Source organism: Salvelinus sp. IW2-2015, linkage group LG6.1 (genome assembly GCF_002910315.2).
Source record: "Salvelinus sp. IW2-2015 linkage group LG6.1, ASM291031v2, whole genome shotgun sequence".
NCBI lineage: Eukaryota > Metazoa > Chordata > Actinopteri > Salmoniformes > Salmonidae > Salvelinus > Salvelinus sp. IW2-2015.
In genome coordinates, this window is record NC_036845.1 from 4,136,299 (window position 1) to 4,156,877 (window position 20,579).

The window sequence follows — 20,579 nt, forward strand, 5'->3', positions numbered from 1 at the left end:
AAGGCTGGTTGTTCCATGGTTTATACAGCATATGATTAAAGCTGGTTGTTCCATGGGTTTATACAGCATATGATTAAAGCTGGTTGTTCCATGGTTTATACAGTATATGATTAAAGCTGGTTGTCCATGGTTATACAGTAGTATGATTAAAGCTGGTTGTTCCATGGTTTATACATCATATGATTAAAGCTGGTTGTTCCATGGTTTATACAGCATATGATTAAAGCTGGTTGCCATGGTTTATACAGTATATGATTAAAGCTGGTTGTTCCATGGTTTATACAGCAATGATTAAAGCTGGTTGTTCCATGGTTTATACAGCATGATCATATGATTAAAGCTGGTTGTTCCATGGTTTATACAGCATATGATTAAAGCTGGTTGTTCCATGGTTTATACAGCATATTGATTAAAGCTGTTGTTCATGGTTTATACAGTATATGATTAAAGCTGGTTGTTCCATGGTTTATACAGTATATGATTAAAGCTGGTGGTTTTTCCATGGTTTATACAGTATATGATAAAGCTGGTTGTTCCATGGTTTATACAGCATATGATTAAAGCTGGTTGTTCCATGGTTTATACAGTATATGATTAAAGCTGGTTGTTCCATGGTTTATACAGCATATGATTAAAGCTGGTTGTTCCATGGTTTATACAGCATATGATTAAAGCTGGTTGTTCCATGGTTTATACAGCATATGATTAAAGCTGGTTGTTATGGTTTATACAGTATATGATTAAAGCTGGTTGTTCCATGGTTTATACAGCATATGATTAAAGCTGGTTGTTCCATGGTTTATACAGCATATGATAAAGCTGGTTGTTCCATGGTTTATACAGTATATGATTAAAGCTGGTTGTTCCATGGTTATACAGCATATGATTAAAGCTGGTTGTTCCATGGTTTATACAGCATATTATTAAAGCTGGTTGTTCCATGGTTTATACAGTATATGATTAAAGCTGGTTGTTCCATGGTTTATACAGTATATGATTAAAGCTGGTTGTTCCATGGTTTATACAGCATATGATTAAAGCTGGTTGTTCCATGGTTTATACAGCATATGATTAAAGCTGTGTGTTCCATGGTTTATACAGTATATGATTAAAGCTGGTTGTTCCATGCGTTTATGACAGCATATGTTAAAGCTGGTTGTTCCCATGCGTTTCATGAGGAGACTGCGTGGCAGGCTGACCACCTGTTACGCGAGTGCAGCAAGGAGCCAAGGTAAGTTGCTAGCTAGCATTAAACTTATCTTATAAACAACAATCTTAACATAATCACTAGTTAACTACACATGGTTGATGATATTACTAGTTTATCTAGCTTGTCCTGCGTTGCAAATAATCAATGCGGTGCGTATATTGTGTATAATTTAAAAAAATATATATATTGTGTATATTTTTTTTAAAACCTGCGTATTTAGTTAAAAAAAAATCATGTTAGCAGGCAATATTAACTAGGCAAATTGTGTCACTTCTTTTGCGTTCTGTGCAAGCAAAGTCCGGGTATATACAGCAGTTTGCGCCGCCTGGCTCCTTGCGAACTGTGTGAAGACCATTTCTTCCTAACAAAGACCGTAATTAATTTGCCAGAATTGTACATAATTATGACATAACATTGAAGGTTGTGCAATGTAACAGCAATATTTAGACTTATGGATGCCACCCGTTCGATAAAATACGGAACAGTTACGTATTTTACTGAAAGAATAAACGTTTTGTTTTCGAAATTATAGTTTCCGGATTTGACAATATTAATGCCCTAAGGCTTGTATTTCTGTGTGTTTATTATATTATAATTAAGTCTATGATTTGATATTTGATAGAGCAGTCTGACTGAGCGGTGGTAGGCAGCAACAGGCTCGTAAGCATTCATTCAAACAGCACTTTCCTGCGTTTGCCAGCAGCTCTTCACAATGCTTGAGCACAGCGCTGTTCATGACTTCAAGCCTATCAACTCCCGAGATTAGGCTGGCAATACTATAGTGCCTATAAGAACAACCAATAGTCAAAGGTATATGAAATACAAATGGCATAGAGAAATAGTCCTATAATTCCTATAATAACTACAACCTAAAACTTCTTAACTGGGAATATTGAAGACTGATGTTAAAAGGAACCACCAGCTGTCATATGTTCTCATGTTCGAGCAAGGAACTTTACATGGCACATATTGCACTTTTACTTTCTTCTCCAACACTTGTTTTTTGCATTATGTAAACCAAATTGAACATGTTTCTTTATTTATTTGAGACTAAATATATTTGTATTATTGTAATTGTCATTATTACAAATATATATATATATATATATATATATATATAAAAATTGGCCGATTAATCGGTATCGACCGGTTTTTGGTCCTCCAATAATCGGTGATAAAAAATCATAATCAGTCGACCTCTAATACACTCTCCAGTAGACTGGAGTCTACAGTTACAGTAACTTTAGTACCCTCTCCAGTAGACTGGAGTCTACAGTTACAGTAACTTTAGTACCACTGTCCAGTAGACTGGAGTCTACAGTTACAGTAACTTTAGTACCCTCTCCAGTAGACTGGAGTCTACAGTTACAGTAACTTTAGTACCCTCTCCAGTAGACTGGAGTCTCAGTTACAGTAATTTTAGTACCCTCTCCAGTAGACTGGAGTCTACAGTTACAGTAACTTTAGTACCTCTGTCCAGTAACTGGAGTCTACAGTTACAGTACCTTTAGTACCCTCTCCAGTAGACTGGAGTCTACAGTTTACAGTAACTTTAGTACCCTCTCCAGTAGACTGGAGTCTACAGTTACAGTAATTTTAGTACCCTTCCAGTAGACTGGAGTCTACAGTTACAGTAACTTTAGTACCCTCTCAGTAGACTGGAGTCTACAGTTACAGTAACTTTAGTACCCTCTCCAGTAGACTGGAGTCTACAGTTACAGTAACTTTAGTACCCTCTCCAGTAGACTGGAGTCTACAGTTACAGTAATTTTAGTACCCTCTCCAGTAGACTGGAGTCTACAGTTACAGTAACTTTAGTACCCTCTCCAGTAGACTGGAGTCTACAGTTACAGTAATCTTTAGTACCCTCTCCAGTAGACTGGAGTCTACAGTTACAGTAACTTTAGTACCCTCTCCAGTAGACTGGAGTCTACAGTTACAGTAACTTTAGTACCTCTCCAGTAAACTGGAGTCTACAGTTACAGTAATTTAGTACCCTCTCCAGTAGACTGGAGTCTACAGTTACAGTAACTTTAGTACCCCTCTCCAGTAGACTGGAGTCTACAGTTACAGTAACTGTGGTAACACCTCCAGTAGACTGGAGTCTCCAGAAACAGTAACTTTAGTCTACTCAAACACTATCACGATAGATAGGGTAGGAGTAACAGTCTACAGCTTTGGTGCACTGTCTAGAAGATAGTGATTAGTGTGTGTGTCCAGGTATAGTAATGTAGATTCACCTTTATCTAACGTGAACTCATGTAAGCTTCTTAACCTTGGCACACTGTACCTGTGCTCCATATAAAGACTCAGATGGTCCTGACAATCCCTGTAGCCAACAATATCTACGTCTACTCCTAACCAGTAGTTACTCCTAACCATAGTTACTCCTAACCAGTAGTTACTCCTAACCCAGTCTACTCCTAACCCAGGTCTACTCCTAACCCAGGTCTACTCCTAACCCAGGTTACTCCTAACCAGGTCTATCTACCTACCCTAACCCAGGTCTACTCCTAACCCGTAGTTACTCCTAACCAGGTTTACTCCTAACCCGTAAGTTACTCCTAACCAGTAGTTACTCCTAACCTAGTTCCACTCCTAACCAGTAGTTACTCCTAAACCAGTAGTTACTCCTAACCAGTAGTTACTCCTAACCCAGTTCCACTCCTAACCAGTAGTTAGTCCTAACCAGTCGTCGTCCTAACCAGTCGTACGTCCTAACCAGTAGTTCGTCCTAACCAGTAGTTCGTCCTACACCGGTCTACTTTTAACCAGTAGTTACTTTAACCAGTAGTTACTCCTAACCAGGAGTTACTCTTAACCAGTAGTTACTCTTAACCCAGGTCTACTCCTAACCCAGGTCTACTCTAACCAGGTTACTCCAACCCAGGTCTACTCCTAACCCAGGTCTACTCCTAACCCAGGTCTACTCCTAACCCAGGTCTACTCTAACCCAGGTCTACTCCTAACCCAGGTCTACTCCTAACCAGTCTACTCCTAAAGTCGTTACTCACTAACCAGTCGTTACTAATCGTCTAACCAGTCCGTTTACTCCTAACCAGTCGTTACTCCTAACAGTCGTACTTACACCTAACCATCGTTACTCTAACCAGTCGTTACTCCTAACCAGTCGTTACTCCTAACCAGTAGTTACTCCTAACCAGTAGTTACTCCTAGCCAGTAGTTACTCCTGACCCATGTCTACTCCTAACCAGTAGTTACAGTAGTTACTCTTAACCAGTAGTTACTCTTAACCAGTAGTTACTCCTAACCCACGTCTACTCCTAACCAGTAGTTACCGGATGTGTACCAAACTCACTAAAAGTGGCAGTAATAAAGCCTCTCTTGAAAAAGCCAAACCTCGACCCAGAAAATATAAAAAACTAAAATCGGCCTATATCGAATCTTCCTGAAGACAAACAATGTATACGAAATGCTTCAGTCTGGTTTTAGACCCCATCATAGCACTGAGACTGCACTTGTGAAGGTGGTAAATTACCTTTTAATGGCGTCAGACTGAGGCTCTGCATCTGTCCTCGTGCTCCTAGACCTTAGTGCTGCCTTTGATACCATCGATCACCACATTATTTTGGAGAGATTGGAAACCCAAATTGGTCTACACGGACAAGTTCTGGCTTAGGACCACTACAAGGTTCCGTTTTAGGACCACTACTGAACCCTGACCTGTTCACCGGACGTGCTACCTGTCCCAGACCTGTTGTTTTCAACTCTCTAGAGACAGCAGGAGCGGTAGAGATACTCTTAATGATCGCCTATGAAAAGCGAACTGACATTTACTCCTGGAGGTGCTGACTTGCTGCACCCTCGACAACTACTGTGATTATTATTATTTGACCATGCTGGTCATTTGGCCATGTTCTGTTATAATCTCCACCCGGCACAGCCAGAAGAGGACTGGCCACCCCTCATAGCCTGGTTCCTCTCTAGGTTTCTTACTAGGTTTTGGCCTTTCTAGGGAGTTTTTCCTAGCCACCGTGCTTCTACACCTGCATTGCTTGCCGTTTGGGGTTTTAGGCTGGGTTTCTGTACAGCACTTTGAGATATCAGCTGATTTAAGAAGGGCTATATAAATATATTTGATTTACTCCTAACCCAGGTCTACTCCTAACCCAGGTCTACTCCTAACCAGTAGTTACTCCTCACCTGAAACAGAAATAAACCAACGTATGTTCCTTACTGATTTCTCACACTGGCCGTAGTCCGGTCCATGGTCTGGCTGGAAGAAGGAAGACTCTCCACGGTTCTTAGCCATCTCGATCAGCCCCATGGATGTCCTCACCGTGGCATTACGAGCATGGACAAACACCATCACCTGGGTCACACAGAGAACAGAGACACGGGTCAGTCTGGGTCAAAGGGAAAAACACAGAGGACGGAGAGAAGTCAGTCTTGAGCATAGACAAACACCATCACCTGGAAGACGCAGAGAATACAGACACAGGTCAGTCTGGGGTCAAAGGTCAAAACACACAGAAATAGAGGTAGAGGTCAGCCCATACTGTTCGCTACAACATTCCTCTTTCATCTAATAGCACTACTGTACAGTGCTGTTCCTTGCCACACTAAAGATCCATTGTGACTGTAGATACTTCTCTCCTGCTGTACTGTATCAGAACAGAAGAAGGTCACGGTGCCATTTTAATCTTTTGTTAAAAGGACAGAGAAGGGCTGTCATTTTCCTATTACACTCAGCCTGCCCTTGTAAAACAGTCAATACCACAGACAAAACAATCAATAAAATAAATACAAGACAGTTATGAGATGGAGGCAAAGGACTCTCTCTCCCTCCCTCCCTCCCTCCCTCCTTTCTTCCCTCCTTTCTTCCCTCCCTCCCTCCCTCCCTACCTACTTCCCCCTTGTCTTTTAAGGACACTATAAAGGGACTAGAGAGAGGAGTGAGGGAGGGAGAGAGAATATGAGAGACAGTGGGAGAGGAGATGAGAGATAGCATGTTAATATCCATGTGTGAGTGTGTGTGTGTGTCTGTGATTACAGGCCTGAAGGGTGTGTTTCCTTCCTCTGTCTTTGTACCAGTCACAGAGGGAGCCTCATAACAGATCATGTGCCACCATTGATTCCTGTTCTGGTGCAGAGCTCAGAAGTGTCATCCCTCCTCTGTCACTGTATCATAATGTAATGTAATGTATCATAATGTAATGTATCATATTGTAATGTATCATAACGTAATGTATCCTAATGTAATGTATCCTAATGTAATGTATCCTAATGTAATGTATCCTAATGTAATGTATCCTAATGTATCCTAAGTTATGTATCATAATGTATGTAATGATCATAATGTAATGTATGATTATAATTTATAGTTATCCTAATGTATGTAATGATTCATAATGAATGTATCATAAGTAATGTATCCTAATGTAGTGTATCATAATGTAAGTAATGTTCATAATGTAATGTATCATATTGTAATGTATCATAACGTAATGTATCCTAATGTAATGTATCATAATGTAATGTATCATAATTAATGTAATGTAACATAACGTAATGTACATAACGTAATGTATCAAATGAATGATTTTCATAATGTAATGTAATGTATCCGAATGTAATGTATCATAATGTAATGTATCATAATGTAATGTATCATAATGTAATGTATCATAAATGTAATGTATTCATAATGTAATGTATTCATAACGTAATGTATCATAATGTTAAGTGTAATGTTCATTAATGTTTAATGTAATGTATCGAATGTAATGTATCATAATGTAATGTATCATAATGTAATGTATCATAATGTAATGTATCATAACGTAATGTATCATAATGTAATTTAATGTTTCATAATGTAATGTAATGTATCGAATTAATGTATCATAATGTAATGTATCATAATGTAATGTATCATAACGTAATGTATCATAATGTAAGTGTAATGTTTCATAATGTAATGTAATGTATACGTAATGTTAAAATGTATCATAATGTAAATAAGTAATGGTATCATAAGATAATGTATTCATAAATAATGTAAGTTATCATAATGTAATGTATCCTAAGTTATAATGGATCAATGTTAATGTATTCATAATGAATGTATCATAATGTATCCTGTATCATAATGTAATGTATCCTAATGTAATGTATCCCTATGTAGTATATCATAATGTTAATGTAATGATCATATGTAATGTCATGTGATCATTAATATGGTAAATGTATGACCTAATAAGATATGTAAGTTTCTCGAAATCGGAATTGATATCATCAGATGTAATTTATCCCTAATGTATGTATTCATAATGTATGTTAATTAATACATTAATTAAAATGAAGTATTCACTATTGTATATTTGTGATCAATATAACGCTAATGTGAATCAAATTTAGATGAAATCATACATGTTAATACCGATTAAATATGTACATCACATTAGAACATTACATAGTATATACATACATTAGAATAATTCAATTTCATAGATGTATCATCATATAACATACGTGGAAAGAAGAAATTGCTTATCATCAAATGTTTAAAGGGACGGGAATACACTAAACATGTCTAAAATTATATCATATATACATTACATTTAGCGATCTAACAATTACTAGTTGATAGTGGATTTTCACAGTATAACATTATATTACTATGTATCTATATCTATACTGCTAAAATTGTATACCTAATGTAATGTGTATCTCCACAATGATAATGTAATGATAACTGTAATGGTATCATAATGTAGTGTCTCCTATGTTGTGAACTATATGTACACTATAAGATTATTATCTACTAATGACTTCAATATAATTGTGAGAATACATTACATTGGATTACATTTAACTATTATTACACATGAACAAATTATGATACATGTGGATGACAATGTAATATATCATCATTACAAATTGTTCATCAATTTCTAGAGGAATTTAAATCATTTACCCTTATGATTAACAACTATCATATTAATATTGATTAATTAACTAAATACAATGACTAGTAATGTGTATAGGATACATCTCATCCAATCAGTGTAAACAGTTATCCTCTTTACATACATTACTTTCTAATTATGATAATCATTACATTAGGTATCCCTATATATGTCATAGGATAGCTAATTATCAATTTATAAATAACATACGTAGTGGTAATAACATTACCATTATGGATACATTACTCAATTGTATAGCCTAGTGTAAGGCATATGACATTACCACTTAAATTTAATGTATTACATCATAATAACTGATATAATGTAGTTCAATCGGATTATCACCTAAGTTATCATTAACATCTAACATTTAGTATGATACACTACATTCAAGGATACATTAAACAGTGTAAATGATACATACTGTAGATCAAGTGGAAAACAACCTACAGTAATGAATTTAAATCATTACCAATATAACATTTGTTATGGTTAACCATATTCACTCAATAGATGATTGATACACTATGCTATCTATAACTACCAATGTAACCTTAAATATAAGTAGTACATAAAGGTTTATACATAAGCGGATAAACAGGTTATTCAACAAATCGATCATTAAAATGTAATCCTAATTATTAATGCTAATTTCAATAATATAACATGTATTAAAACATTGGAATGATAAATCGATAATCATAATGTATTTAACTGAAACATTAAACGTAAACATTAGTTAAATACCATACTAAATTAGGACGTAACAATTACGTAGCTATTACACTAATACGTTAACAAAGTTAGAATACCATTAAGTCCATCAAACAGTAATCAATGCAAGTATCATAACCAATTTAACGTAATATTTTTCAATGAATGTAAGTGTATCACCTAAACTTAACATTTAAGTATTACCATAAACTTGTATATTTAACCGAAATTAATGTTTACAAAGTTGTAATCGTTAAAAAAGTATATTATGATAACATTACTTATGATACAACTCGACCATGTTGAGAAGTATCATACTCTAAATCCAAATATATTAGAGTGAACTATACCCATAATATGTCCAATTTATCCTAATAGTTGACTAATTACCTAATGTAATAATTGATTCATACAAATGTAAACTAATCATGTAAATCCTCAAATACTGATTAAATTTGTATCATCAAACTAATGCTATATATGGATATCATAACAATGTAGATATATGTGAATCATAAAATTGAGCTAATGTTATCCTAACTAGAATTGTATTAACATCATACCGTAATGTAAACTCACCTAACTTAATGTATCATAAACATTACGTAATGTATTAAACCACTACCTGAAATTTGTCAGGCATAATGTAGATGATCATAATTGTAAATGTGATTACTTAATGTAAATGTATAACCTAAAATTACAATATCGAGTATTAGCATACCAGTAAATCGTTATAAGTAATTGATAAATCCATATACGTAATGCTTATATCATAAGAAATGCTATTCCAAATGTAAGATACAAACGTAAAATGTCATCTATTAAAATGTAAATGTATACCATAATGTACATGAATTGTAAAATTAAACGTTAAGATGTAAAACCAATTAAGTATAAGTAATCATAACGTAAATGTATTTCAAAACCAATCTTAAATGCACTCATATATTTAAATATTAAATCATAAGTATAGCCCTATCATAATTGTTAATGCCATTCTAATATATGCGTAATGTATCATAATGTAATTGTAAAATGCTTAATTTACCATGCATAAATTGTATAACCTGAATAATGTTTAGGTCAAATGTCAAATGTCCAATTATCAAATTTAAAACATAATTATCCAATTAAGTTAAATTGTATCATAACTAATAACAATTACGTAAAATGTATCATAACATCGTAATAACTAGATTCATAAGTGTAATGTAATGTAATTTCAATAATCAATGTATATAATGGTGAATATTAACGTGTATTTACATCACCGATATTAGTAAGGCGATACATATACATCTAGGATTAGTCATTACAAATAAGCTATTATGAATACATTACTGGATTATTCAGATAATCTTTAATTGTAAATGTTAACGTTCAATCAATTTGTAAATGTGTATATCATACAGCTAATGTTATAATAGCAATAACAATGTTTAGATTCATATGTTTCATAAATGTAATGTAATGTAATCGGAATTGTAATGTTAATCACTAAATTTAACAATGTAAGATCATAACCACTGTAACAATATGTCATTGTTGACATCCAACGTAATACTTGTATCTATAATAATCTGTCTAACCTGTTTCAGGTAATAATAATGTGGAATCCGATTACGCTCAAGATTAAATGAATCATAATGTAATTATTCAATTAATAGTAATGTATCAGATTTTGTAAATTGTGATTATAATGTTATCAAAGTAAAGGATACTGATTTACAATGAATGATGATCTCTAATTAATGTATACCGAATGTAACAATTAGTGTAAATCATAAATGTAATTGATCATTTCATAAATGTGTTAATTTACTTTACATAATGTAATAGTTATCATAACGTAATTGTATAAAATTAATGATAAATGTTTTCATAATGTAAGTGAAGTAATCAGTTATCCGAATGTATATGTATCATAGAATTTTAGTCATATATTGTAATGTTATGACATAACTAAATCGATTGCATTAATCGTAAAGTCATCAGAATGTAATTTGTATCAATAATGTAATGGATTAGCAGTAGAGCTAATGTATCTAAATGTAATGAGATGTTTCATAAATGCATAATGTGAATGTAAATCCTAATGTAACTGTATCATAAAATTGAATACTAGTATCCCTCTTAAGTGTAATTGTATATGTTATCCATAAATTAGTGTCTTCACTCAATTGTAATGTAATCATAATGTAACCATAGTATCCTTATGAATGTATCCTACAATGTTAATGTATCCTAATTAAAGTATCTAATTAATGTATGCGACTACAATACTACGCTTATCGATGGACTACATTATACATAACTTAGTAAAATGCCTAATGAATAGCTAAATTCTCTAATGCATCTCTAAATATGGATACATTGTAGGCACTACATGTAATGTAAGTATACATCATAGATGTAATGCTAATGGTATCCTAATGTTATAATTGAAATTATTAGGATTGTAAACATGGTGTGATGTGACATTACATATATGATACTATGAACATTACAGTTAGCATACTATTCATCCCGATCACGATCTTACATATTAATGAGTTACCCATTTACATTACAGATTAGGATACAATACATAGGAGGTGATTAATCATTTTAATTTAGTCATATTTCAAGAACCAGTATGACTATACCATGACTTTATTTAATGGTTACAATTGAATTTGTCTAAAAGCGCTCATGTGTACCACGGTACCGCCCATTCAAATGTATTGTAATGATCTCTAACTGTAATGTATGCCGATATATTTTATCAATTAATTAATGATATACATATGTAAGGTACCGAATGATAAATACTAAAATGTATCGAATTAATGTTAATGTAATGTATCCTCCAATGTAATTGTTAGTATCCTAATTGATGTCTAACCTAGATTCTAATGTATCATAATGTAATGTAATGTATCATAATGTAAAGTATCATAATGTAATGTTTCAATAATGTAATGATCTTAAATGCAATGTATCCTAATGCAATGTATCCTAATGTAATGTATCCTAATGTAATGTATCCTAATGTAATGTACCTAATGTAATTATCCTAAGTAAGTAATGTATCCTAATGTAATGTATCCTAATCTATCATGTAATGTATCATAATGTAATGTAATATATCCTAATGTAATGCATCCTAATGTAATGTATCCTAATGTAATTTATCATCATGTAATGTAGTGTATCCTAATGTAATGTATCCTAATGCAATGTATCCTAATGTAACGTATCATAATGTAACGTATCATAATGTAATGTATCATAATGTAATGTATCATAATGTTATGTAATGCATCCTAATGTAATGTATCCTAATGTAATGTAATGTATCCTAATGTAATGTATCCTAATGTAATGTATCCTAATGTAATGAGTGTCATAATGTAATGTATCCTAAGTAATGTATTCTAATGTATCATGTAATGTATCATAATGTATCAAATGAATGTATAAATTAATGTATTCCTAATGTAATGTATAATGTCATGTATCATAATGTAATGTATCTAATGTAATGTATCGTAATGTATCATAATGTAATGTATCCTAAGTTAATGTATCCTAATGTAATGTAATGTATCCTAATGTAATGTATCCTAATGTAATGTATATAGTCATGTAATGTATTATGTCATGTAATGTATCATAATGTAGTGGTATCATAATGTAATGTATCCTAATGTAATGTATCATAACGTAATGTATCATAACGTAATGTTTCATAACGTAATGTAACCTAATGTAATGTATCCTAATGTAATGTATCATAATTAATGTATCATAATGTAATGTAACCTAATGTAATGTATCCTAATGTAATGTATCCTAATGTAATGTATCCTAATGTGAATGTAATGTATTATGTAATGTATCGTAATGATCCTAATGTAATGTATCCTAATGTAATGTATTATGTCATGTAATGTATCATAATGTAATGTATTATGTCATGTAATGTATCCTAATGTAATGTATCCTAATGTAATGATTCACTAATGTAATGTATCATAATGTAATGTATCATAATGTAATGTAATGTATCATAATGTATGTCTCCTATGTAATGTATCATACTGTAATGTATCCTAATGTAGTGTATCCTAATGTAGTGTATCATAATGTAATGTATCATAATGTAATGTATCATAATGTAATGTCATGTATCCTAATGTAATGTATCCTAATGTAATGTATCCTAATGTAATGTATCATAATATAATGTAACCTAATGTAATGTATCCTAATGTAATGTATCATAAGGTAATGTATCATAAGGTAATGTATCATAAGGTAATGTATCCTAATCTATATGTAATGTATCATAATATAATGTAGTGTATCATAATGTAATGTATCCTAATTCCTAATGTAATGTATCATAAGTCAGTATCATAATGTCATGTATCCTAATGTAATGTATCCTAATGTAATGTATCATAAAGTAATGTATCATAATGTAACATAATGTTTCACATTAGGAGACACTACATTATGATACATTACATTACATTAGGATACATTACATTAGGATACAGTACAGTATCATAATGTACTGTATCCTAATGTAATGTATCCTAATGTAATGTAATGTATCATAATGTAGTGTCTCCTAATGTAATTTCTCCTAATGTAATGTATCCTAATGAAATGTATCCTAATGTAATGTATCCTAATGTAATGTATCCTAATGTAATGTATCCTAATGTAACGTATCCTAATGTAATGTATCATAATGTAATGTAATGTATCATAATGTAACGTATCATAATGTAATGTATCCTAATGTAACGTATCCTAATATAACGTATCCTAATGTAATGTATCCTAATGTAATGTATCATAATGTAACGTAATGTATCATAATGTAACGTAATGTATCATAATGTATCGTAATGTAATGTATCATAATGTAATGTATCATAATGTAACGTAATGTATCATAATGTATCGTAATGTATCGTAATGTAATGTATCATAATGTAATGTATCATAATGCGTCTCAGAAAATGTCACTGCACCCGCCGATCAGTTTACCCACCTAATATTTTTTACCACTACGTCACTACCAAACATTCACTGGATACACCACACACACAGAGAGAAATAGATCTTCGGAAGGGGGATTCAAATGTATATTCCAGTAAGTATAGTTTGTCCAATAGCAGCAGTCAAATGAGTGTGTGAGACAGGAGTCACCAAAGCTGTGCTGTATATGTTGTAGCACATTTTACATGATGCATTATGATGCATTACAAGCTCAAACATTTTGAAATGTCAGCTTGAAACTTCTCTTCTTTCTCTTCAAGTCTAATGTGTCACCATTCAGCCATGTTGAAGGCAGCAGCAGCAGGGCCTAGCTGGATAGTTTCATCTCCTCAGCACAGTGACATAAGAAATTACAGAATGTCTGGGGTTTGGAAATGACTTGCGGCAGCAACGCCAGATGAAGTGAAACATTCTCTTAATGTGGTGCTGTACATCACACACACGTGCACGCACGCACACGATTTGTCAATGTGATATCATTAAACAGTCTATTCTATTAATTAGCATAAAGTTAAACCTCTTTTTCTGCAGGGTTACCTATACTAAACAGGGGTTAGCACAGATTGAGCAGCGTAGCCTGGCGTCTCTTCCATCCCCTCGCTGTGGGCCCATAGACCACTGCAGCAAACTGTTATTTATTGAAGCTGTTTTATCAGTGCAGAGCTGTGAGGAGGGAAGCGTCCACGGTAACCGCTGGTTTGAGAGCTTATTAAAGTTCCGTCTGCCGGGCTGAAACCCCAGCACAGGAGGGCCAGGGGGCTTCATCCAGACAATTCCATCTATCACCCTCCCAGATGAAATTAATATATGTCACAGCCAYTTCTGACAATTTAATATGGAGCCTAGACAGATGCTCCCTATTGGAGAGTTTTGGCTYCAGGGCTGTGACCCACAGACAGAAAGATGACATCACATCTAGACTCACCTACTGTGAGACTGAAAACACAAACCACACATAATAAATTATACACAAACCACATTCTCCAATTCAGATACCAGAACCTGGTACAGTATTTCAGATCCTTTTAAAAACATTTATTGACTGCAGGCAAACTGTCTGTAGATTCATTTACTTGTGCACTGTGTATTTGATTGAAACAATGTGTGCCTCGTGGTGTGCCTAAGTGTGTGTACGTGCTGTGCGCATAGGTGTGTGTGTGTATGTTAAGGGGATACATACAGAACCAGCAGGCTGGACTGGGAACTCAACACACAGTGCAGATGTGGAAGCTGGGGGAGTGAGTATGGTGGAGTGAGTCTGGTGGAGTAAAGCTGGTGGAGTGAGTCTGGTGGAGTAAAGCTGGCGCATCTTCCCTGTCACACTCACCACAGGAGGCAAGGAGATAGGCCTCTCACACTCTCTCTCTCCCCGTGCTCTCTGTCTACATCTATCTGTTCTCTCTCCTCGCTTTCTCTCTCTCCCCCACACGACACATCCCTACACTCTTTCCTGTTCTTAGTGTATGCTTTTGTCCACTCGCGTGTAAGACAGCACCTCGCCTCACTTCTTCCTTTTGAGGAGACTGGTGTAGGGAAGCATCCATGTTTGATCCTAAATCACCTACTGAAATCACTTTGTTCATGCTGGTGAAGTCCAATTCGGATTGTGATGTCATCATGGTGTGACTCTTTGACCTTGGTGTGGGTTTATTCCAGGTGGAGTCGACCCACAGTATGATCCGTATCCTGGCCCCCTGCCCAACTACCTGGACGTGGCCTCCTTCCTCCACGTCAACCCCTACATCGGACTCTTCTACTTCGACAGCCGCTTCAGACCCGTGCCCCTCGGACAGAGCTTCGTAGGCATCAAGACCACCAACAAGGTGACCACACACACACACACACCACCACACACACACTGCATAACGCATCAAGCTGACATACTGCCAGAACTCATGTGTCTTTAGCAGGGCCAGGAGTTTTGTTTTACACGTCTTTCTGAATCATTTGACCGGGTCAAACTAGGGGAAAGGGGATACCTAGTGTTGCTAAACTGAATGCATTCACCTGAAATGTGTTTCTGTCATTTAACCAAACCCTCTGAATCAGAGAGGGTTGGGTTAATCGATGTCCATGTCATCGGTGCCCGGATAGCAGTTGTTGTTGGGAGTTAACTGCCTTGCTCAAGGGCAGAATGGCAGGTTTTCATTGCGTCAGGGAACCAGGACCTTTTTGTTTACTGGGCCAATGCTCTTAAACGTTTCTAACACAGTAATATGTGTTTCTCTCAGATCCAGCAGCTTCATTATGGGAGGAGGTTTGCTAATGAAAGGTTCTGGAGCAGATCAGAAATGGACATCAGGTAAGGTCTCTGTATTCTGTGTGCGTTAGTCTGTCTCCCTCTCCCAGCCCCAGCTTTTACTCACCAGACTCACTCCCCAGACTCACCTCCCAGCTTTACTCCACCAGACTCACTCCCCCAGCTTTACTCACCAGACTCACTCCTCACTCCCAGACTCACTCCTCCAGCTTTACTCCACGAGACTCACTCCCCCAGCTTTACTCCACCAGACTCATCCACTCTACCAGCTTTCCTTTACTCACCAGACTCACTCCACTCATCCAGCTTTACTCCACCAGACTCACTCTCCCAGCTTTACTCCACCAGACTCACTCCCCACGCTTTTACTCCACCAGACTCACTCCCCAGACTCACTCCAGCTTTACTCCACAGACTCACTCCCCAGCTTTAACTCCACCAGACTCACTCCGCCAGACTCCTACTCCACCAGACTTTCACTCCACCAGACTCATCCCCCAACTCACTCCCCCACTTTACTCCACCAGCTCACTCCCCAGCTCACTCCCAGCTTTACTCCACAGACTCATTCCCCCAGACTCACTCCACCCAGCTTTACTCCACCAGACTACTCACAGACTCACTCCCCCAGCTTTAACTCACCCAGACTCACTCCCCCAGCTTATCCCCCAGACTCACTCCCCAGCTTTACTCCACCAGACTCATCCAGCTCACTCCACAGCTACTCCACCAGACTACTCCACCAGACTCACTCCCCAGCTTTACTCCAGCTATCCAGCTTACTCCACCAGACTCACTCCCCCAGACTCACTCCACAGCTTTACTCACCCAGCTACTCCCAGCTTTACTACACAGTAACTCACTCCAGCTTTACTCCACCGACTCACTCCTCCAGCTTTACCGCACCAGACTCATCCCCCACTCAAACTCCTCAGCTTTACTCCACAGACTCACTCCCCAGCTTTATCCACCAGATACTCTCCACTCAGACTCAACTCCCGCTTTACTCCACAGACTTCACTCCCCCAGCTTTAACTCCCCAGACTCACTCCACCAGCTTTACTCACCAGACTCACTCCCACGCTTTACTCCACAGACTCACGTCCCCCAGACTTCACTCCACAGCTTTACTCCACCAGACTCACTCCCCAGCTTTATCCACCAACTCACTCCCCAGCTTTACTCCACCAGACTCACTCCAGACTCACTCCCCAGCTTTACTCCACCAGACTCACTCCCCAGCTTTACTCTCCCCAGACTCACTCCCCCAGATCAGCTCACCAGCTTTACTCCACCAGACTCACTCCCACCACGCTTTATACTCCACCAGACTCACTCCCCAGACTACTCCACCAGACTTATCCCTCACAGCTTACTCCCCAGACTCACTCCCCAGCATCTCTACTCAACCACCACTCTCCCCCAGACTCACTCCCCAGCTTTACTCCACAGACTCACTCCCCCAGACTCACATCCACCAGCTCTTACTCCACCAGACTCACTCCCACAGACTCACTCCACCAGCTTTACTCCCCAGACTCACTCCCCAGCTTTACTCCCCCAGACCTCACCCCAGCTTTACTCCACAGACTCACTCCCCAGACTCACTCCACCAGCTTTACTTCCACCAGACTCACTCCACCAGACTCACTCCCCAGCTTTATTCCACCAGATCACTCCACAGCTTTACTCCACCAGACTCACTCCCCAGCACTCACTCACTCCACAGCTTTACTCCACAGACTTACTCCCAGCTTTCTCCACCAGACTCACTCCACACGCTTTACTCCACCAGACTCATCCACCAGCTTTACTCCCACCAGACTCACTCCAGACTCTCCCCAGCTTTACTCCACCAGACTCACTCCCCAGCTTTACTCCACCATCACCCCAGCTTTACTCCACCAGACTCACTCCACCAGCACTCACCAGCTACTCCCACAGACTCCTCCACCAGACTCACTCCACCAGCTTTACTCCACCAGACTCACTCCCACACGCTTTACTCCACAGACTACTCACCAGCTTTACCCCAGACTCACTCCACCAGCTTTACTCCACCAGACTCACTCCAGCTTTACTCCACAGCTTTACTCCACCAGACTCACTCCACCAGCTTTACTCCACCAGACTCACTCCACCAGCTTTACTCCACCAGACTCACTCCCACAGCTTCTCACCAGACTCACTCCCCCAGCTTACTCCACCAGTTACTTACTCCACCAGACTACTCCACCAGCTTTACTCCACCAGACTCACTCCCCCAGCTTTACTCCACCAGACTCATCTCCACAGCTTACTCCACCAGACTCACTCCCCCAGCTTTTACTCCACCAGACTTACTCCACAGCTTACTCACCTCCACCAGCTTTACTCCACGCCAGACTCACTCCACCAGCTTTACTCCACCAGCTTTACTCACCAGACTCACTTCCACCAGACTCACTCCACCAGACTCACTCCACAGCTTTACTCCACCCAGACTCACTCCACCAGACTCACTTCCACAGCTTTACTCCACCAGACTCACTCTCCCAGCTTCCAGAGTTGTGGATTCATCCGTTTCCACTCAGCCCATCTGCACTGTGTGTTGAGTTCCCAGTCCAGCCTGCTGTTCTGTCTGTTCCCCTTAACATACACACACACACCTATGTGCACAACACGTACACACACTTAGGCACACCAGAGCGCCACACACACATTGTCTCACTCAAACAACACAGGCACAAGTAAATTAATCTACACACAGTTTGCCTGCTGTCAATACATTTTTTTTAAAAGGATCTGAAATACTGTACCAGGTTCTGGTATCTGAATTGGAGAATGTGGTTTGTGTATAATTTATTATGTGTGGTTTGTGTTTTCAGTCTCACAGTAGGTGAGTCTAGATGTGATGTCATCTTTCTGTCTGTGGGTCACAGCCCTGGAGCCAAAACTCTCCAATAGGGAGCATCTGTCTAGGCTCCATATTAAATTGTCAGAAGTGGCTGTGACATATATTAATTTCATCTGGGAGGGTGATAGATGGAATTGTCTGGATGAAGCCCCCTGGCCCTCCTGTGCTGGGTTTCAGCCCGGCAGACGGAACTTTAATAAGCTCTCAAACCAGCGGTTACCGGTGGACGCTTCCCTCCTCACAGCTCTGCACTGATAAAACAGCTTCAATAATAACAGTTTGCTGCAGTGGTCTATGGGCACAGCGAGGGGATGGAAGAGACGCCAGGCTACGCTGCTCAATCTGTGCTAACCCCTGTTTAGTATAGGTAACCCTGCAGAAAAAGAGGTTTAACTTTAGGCTAATTAATAGAATAGACTATTTGTGATATCACATCGACATATCACATTGTGGGTGTGTGTGTGGCGTGTGATGTACAGCATCACATTAAGAGAATGTTCACTTCATCTGGCGTTGCTGCCGCAAGTCATTTCCAAACCCCAGACATTCTGTAATTTCTTAAGTCACTGTGCTGAGGAGATGAAACTATCCGCTAGGCCCTGCTGCTGCTGCCTTCAACATGGCTGAATGGTGAACAATTAGACTTGAAGAGAAAGAAGAGAAGTTTCAAGCTGACATTTCAAAATGTTTGAGCTTGTAATGCATCATAATGCATCATGTAAAATGTGCTACAACATATACAGCACAGCTTTGGTGACTCCTGTCTCACACACTCATTTGACTGCTGCTATTGGACAAACTGTAGTTACTGGAAAGTACATTTCATTCCCCCTGCCCGAAAATGAATGTAATATGATGATTATGACAATTCTTATTTTTAGTTAATGGTTATTGGCTGTAATTGTCCACTGTGATTATCTCCGCTCTACACACACACTGCACCAATGGGTTGACATGGATCCTATGCGTGAAATTAGACAGAGGGAGGGAAATCTATTTCTCTGTGTGTGTGTGTGTGTGTGTGTGTGTGTGTGTGGTGTGTTGGTGTGTGGTGTGTGTGTTGTGTGTGTGTGTGTGGTGTGTGTGGTGTGTGTGGTGTGTGTGTTGTGTGTGTGTGGTGTGTGTGTGTGTGTGTGTCCAGTGAATGTTTGGTAGTGACGTAGTGGTAAAAAAGAATGTTGGGTAACTGATCGGTGGGTGCAGTGGCATTATGATACATTACATGTGCAAAAAAATATCTACAAAAATTGACAACATGACCATTTGCATGACAATTAATTGATATCCAAAATTCCATAACAGGAACAGCCCTGTGTGTGTGGCGTGCGCGTAGTAGTGGTGTAACTGTGCCAGCCCAGCAGTGAGGGGTTAGACCGAGAACAGTGACAGAGAAGGGATGACACTTCTGAGCTCTGCAGCAGAACAGGAATCAATGGTGGCCATTATCTGTTCTGAGGAAACACACACCTTCAGGCCTGTACTCACACATGTACCAGAGACACACACTCA

The 20,579-nt window shown here is 37.8% G+C and overlaps 1 protein-coding gene across 1 annotated transcript in view; it reads right to left on the reverse strand.

Moving 5' to 3' along the window:
• The window catches only part of LOC111964613 (activating signal cointegrator 1 complex subunit 3-like), a 151,769-nt gene that overhangs the window by 64,228 nt on the left and 66,962 nt on the right, over positions 1-20,579 (reverse strand). The window contains 2 exon segments of the mRNA XM_070443795.1: positions 5,409-5,543; positions 5,645-5,678. Coding sequence (XP_070299896.1) covers positions 5,409-5,543; positions 5,645-5,678 — 169 coding nt within the window.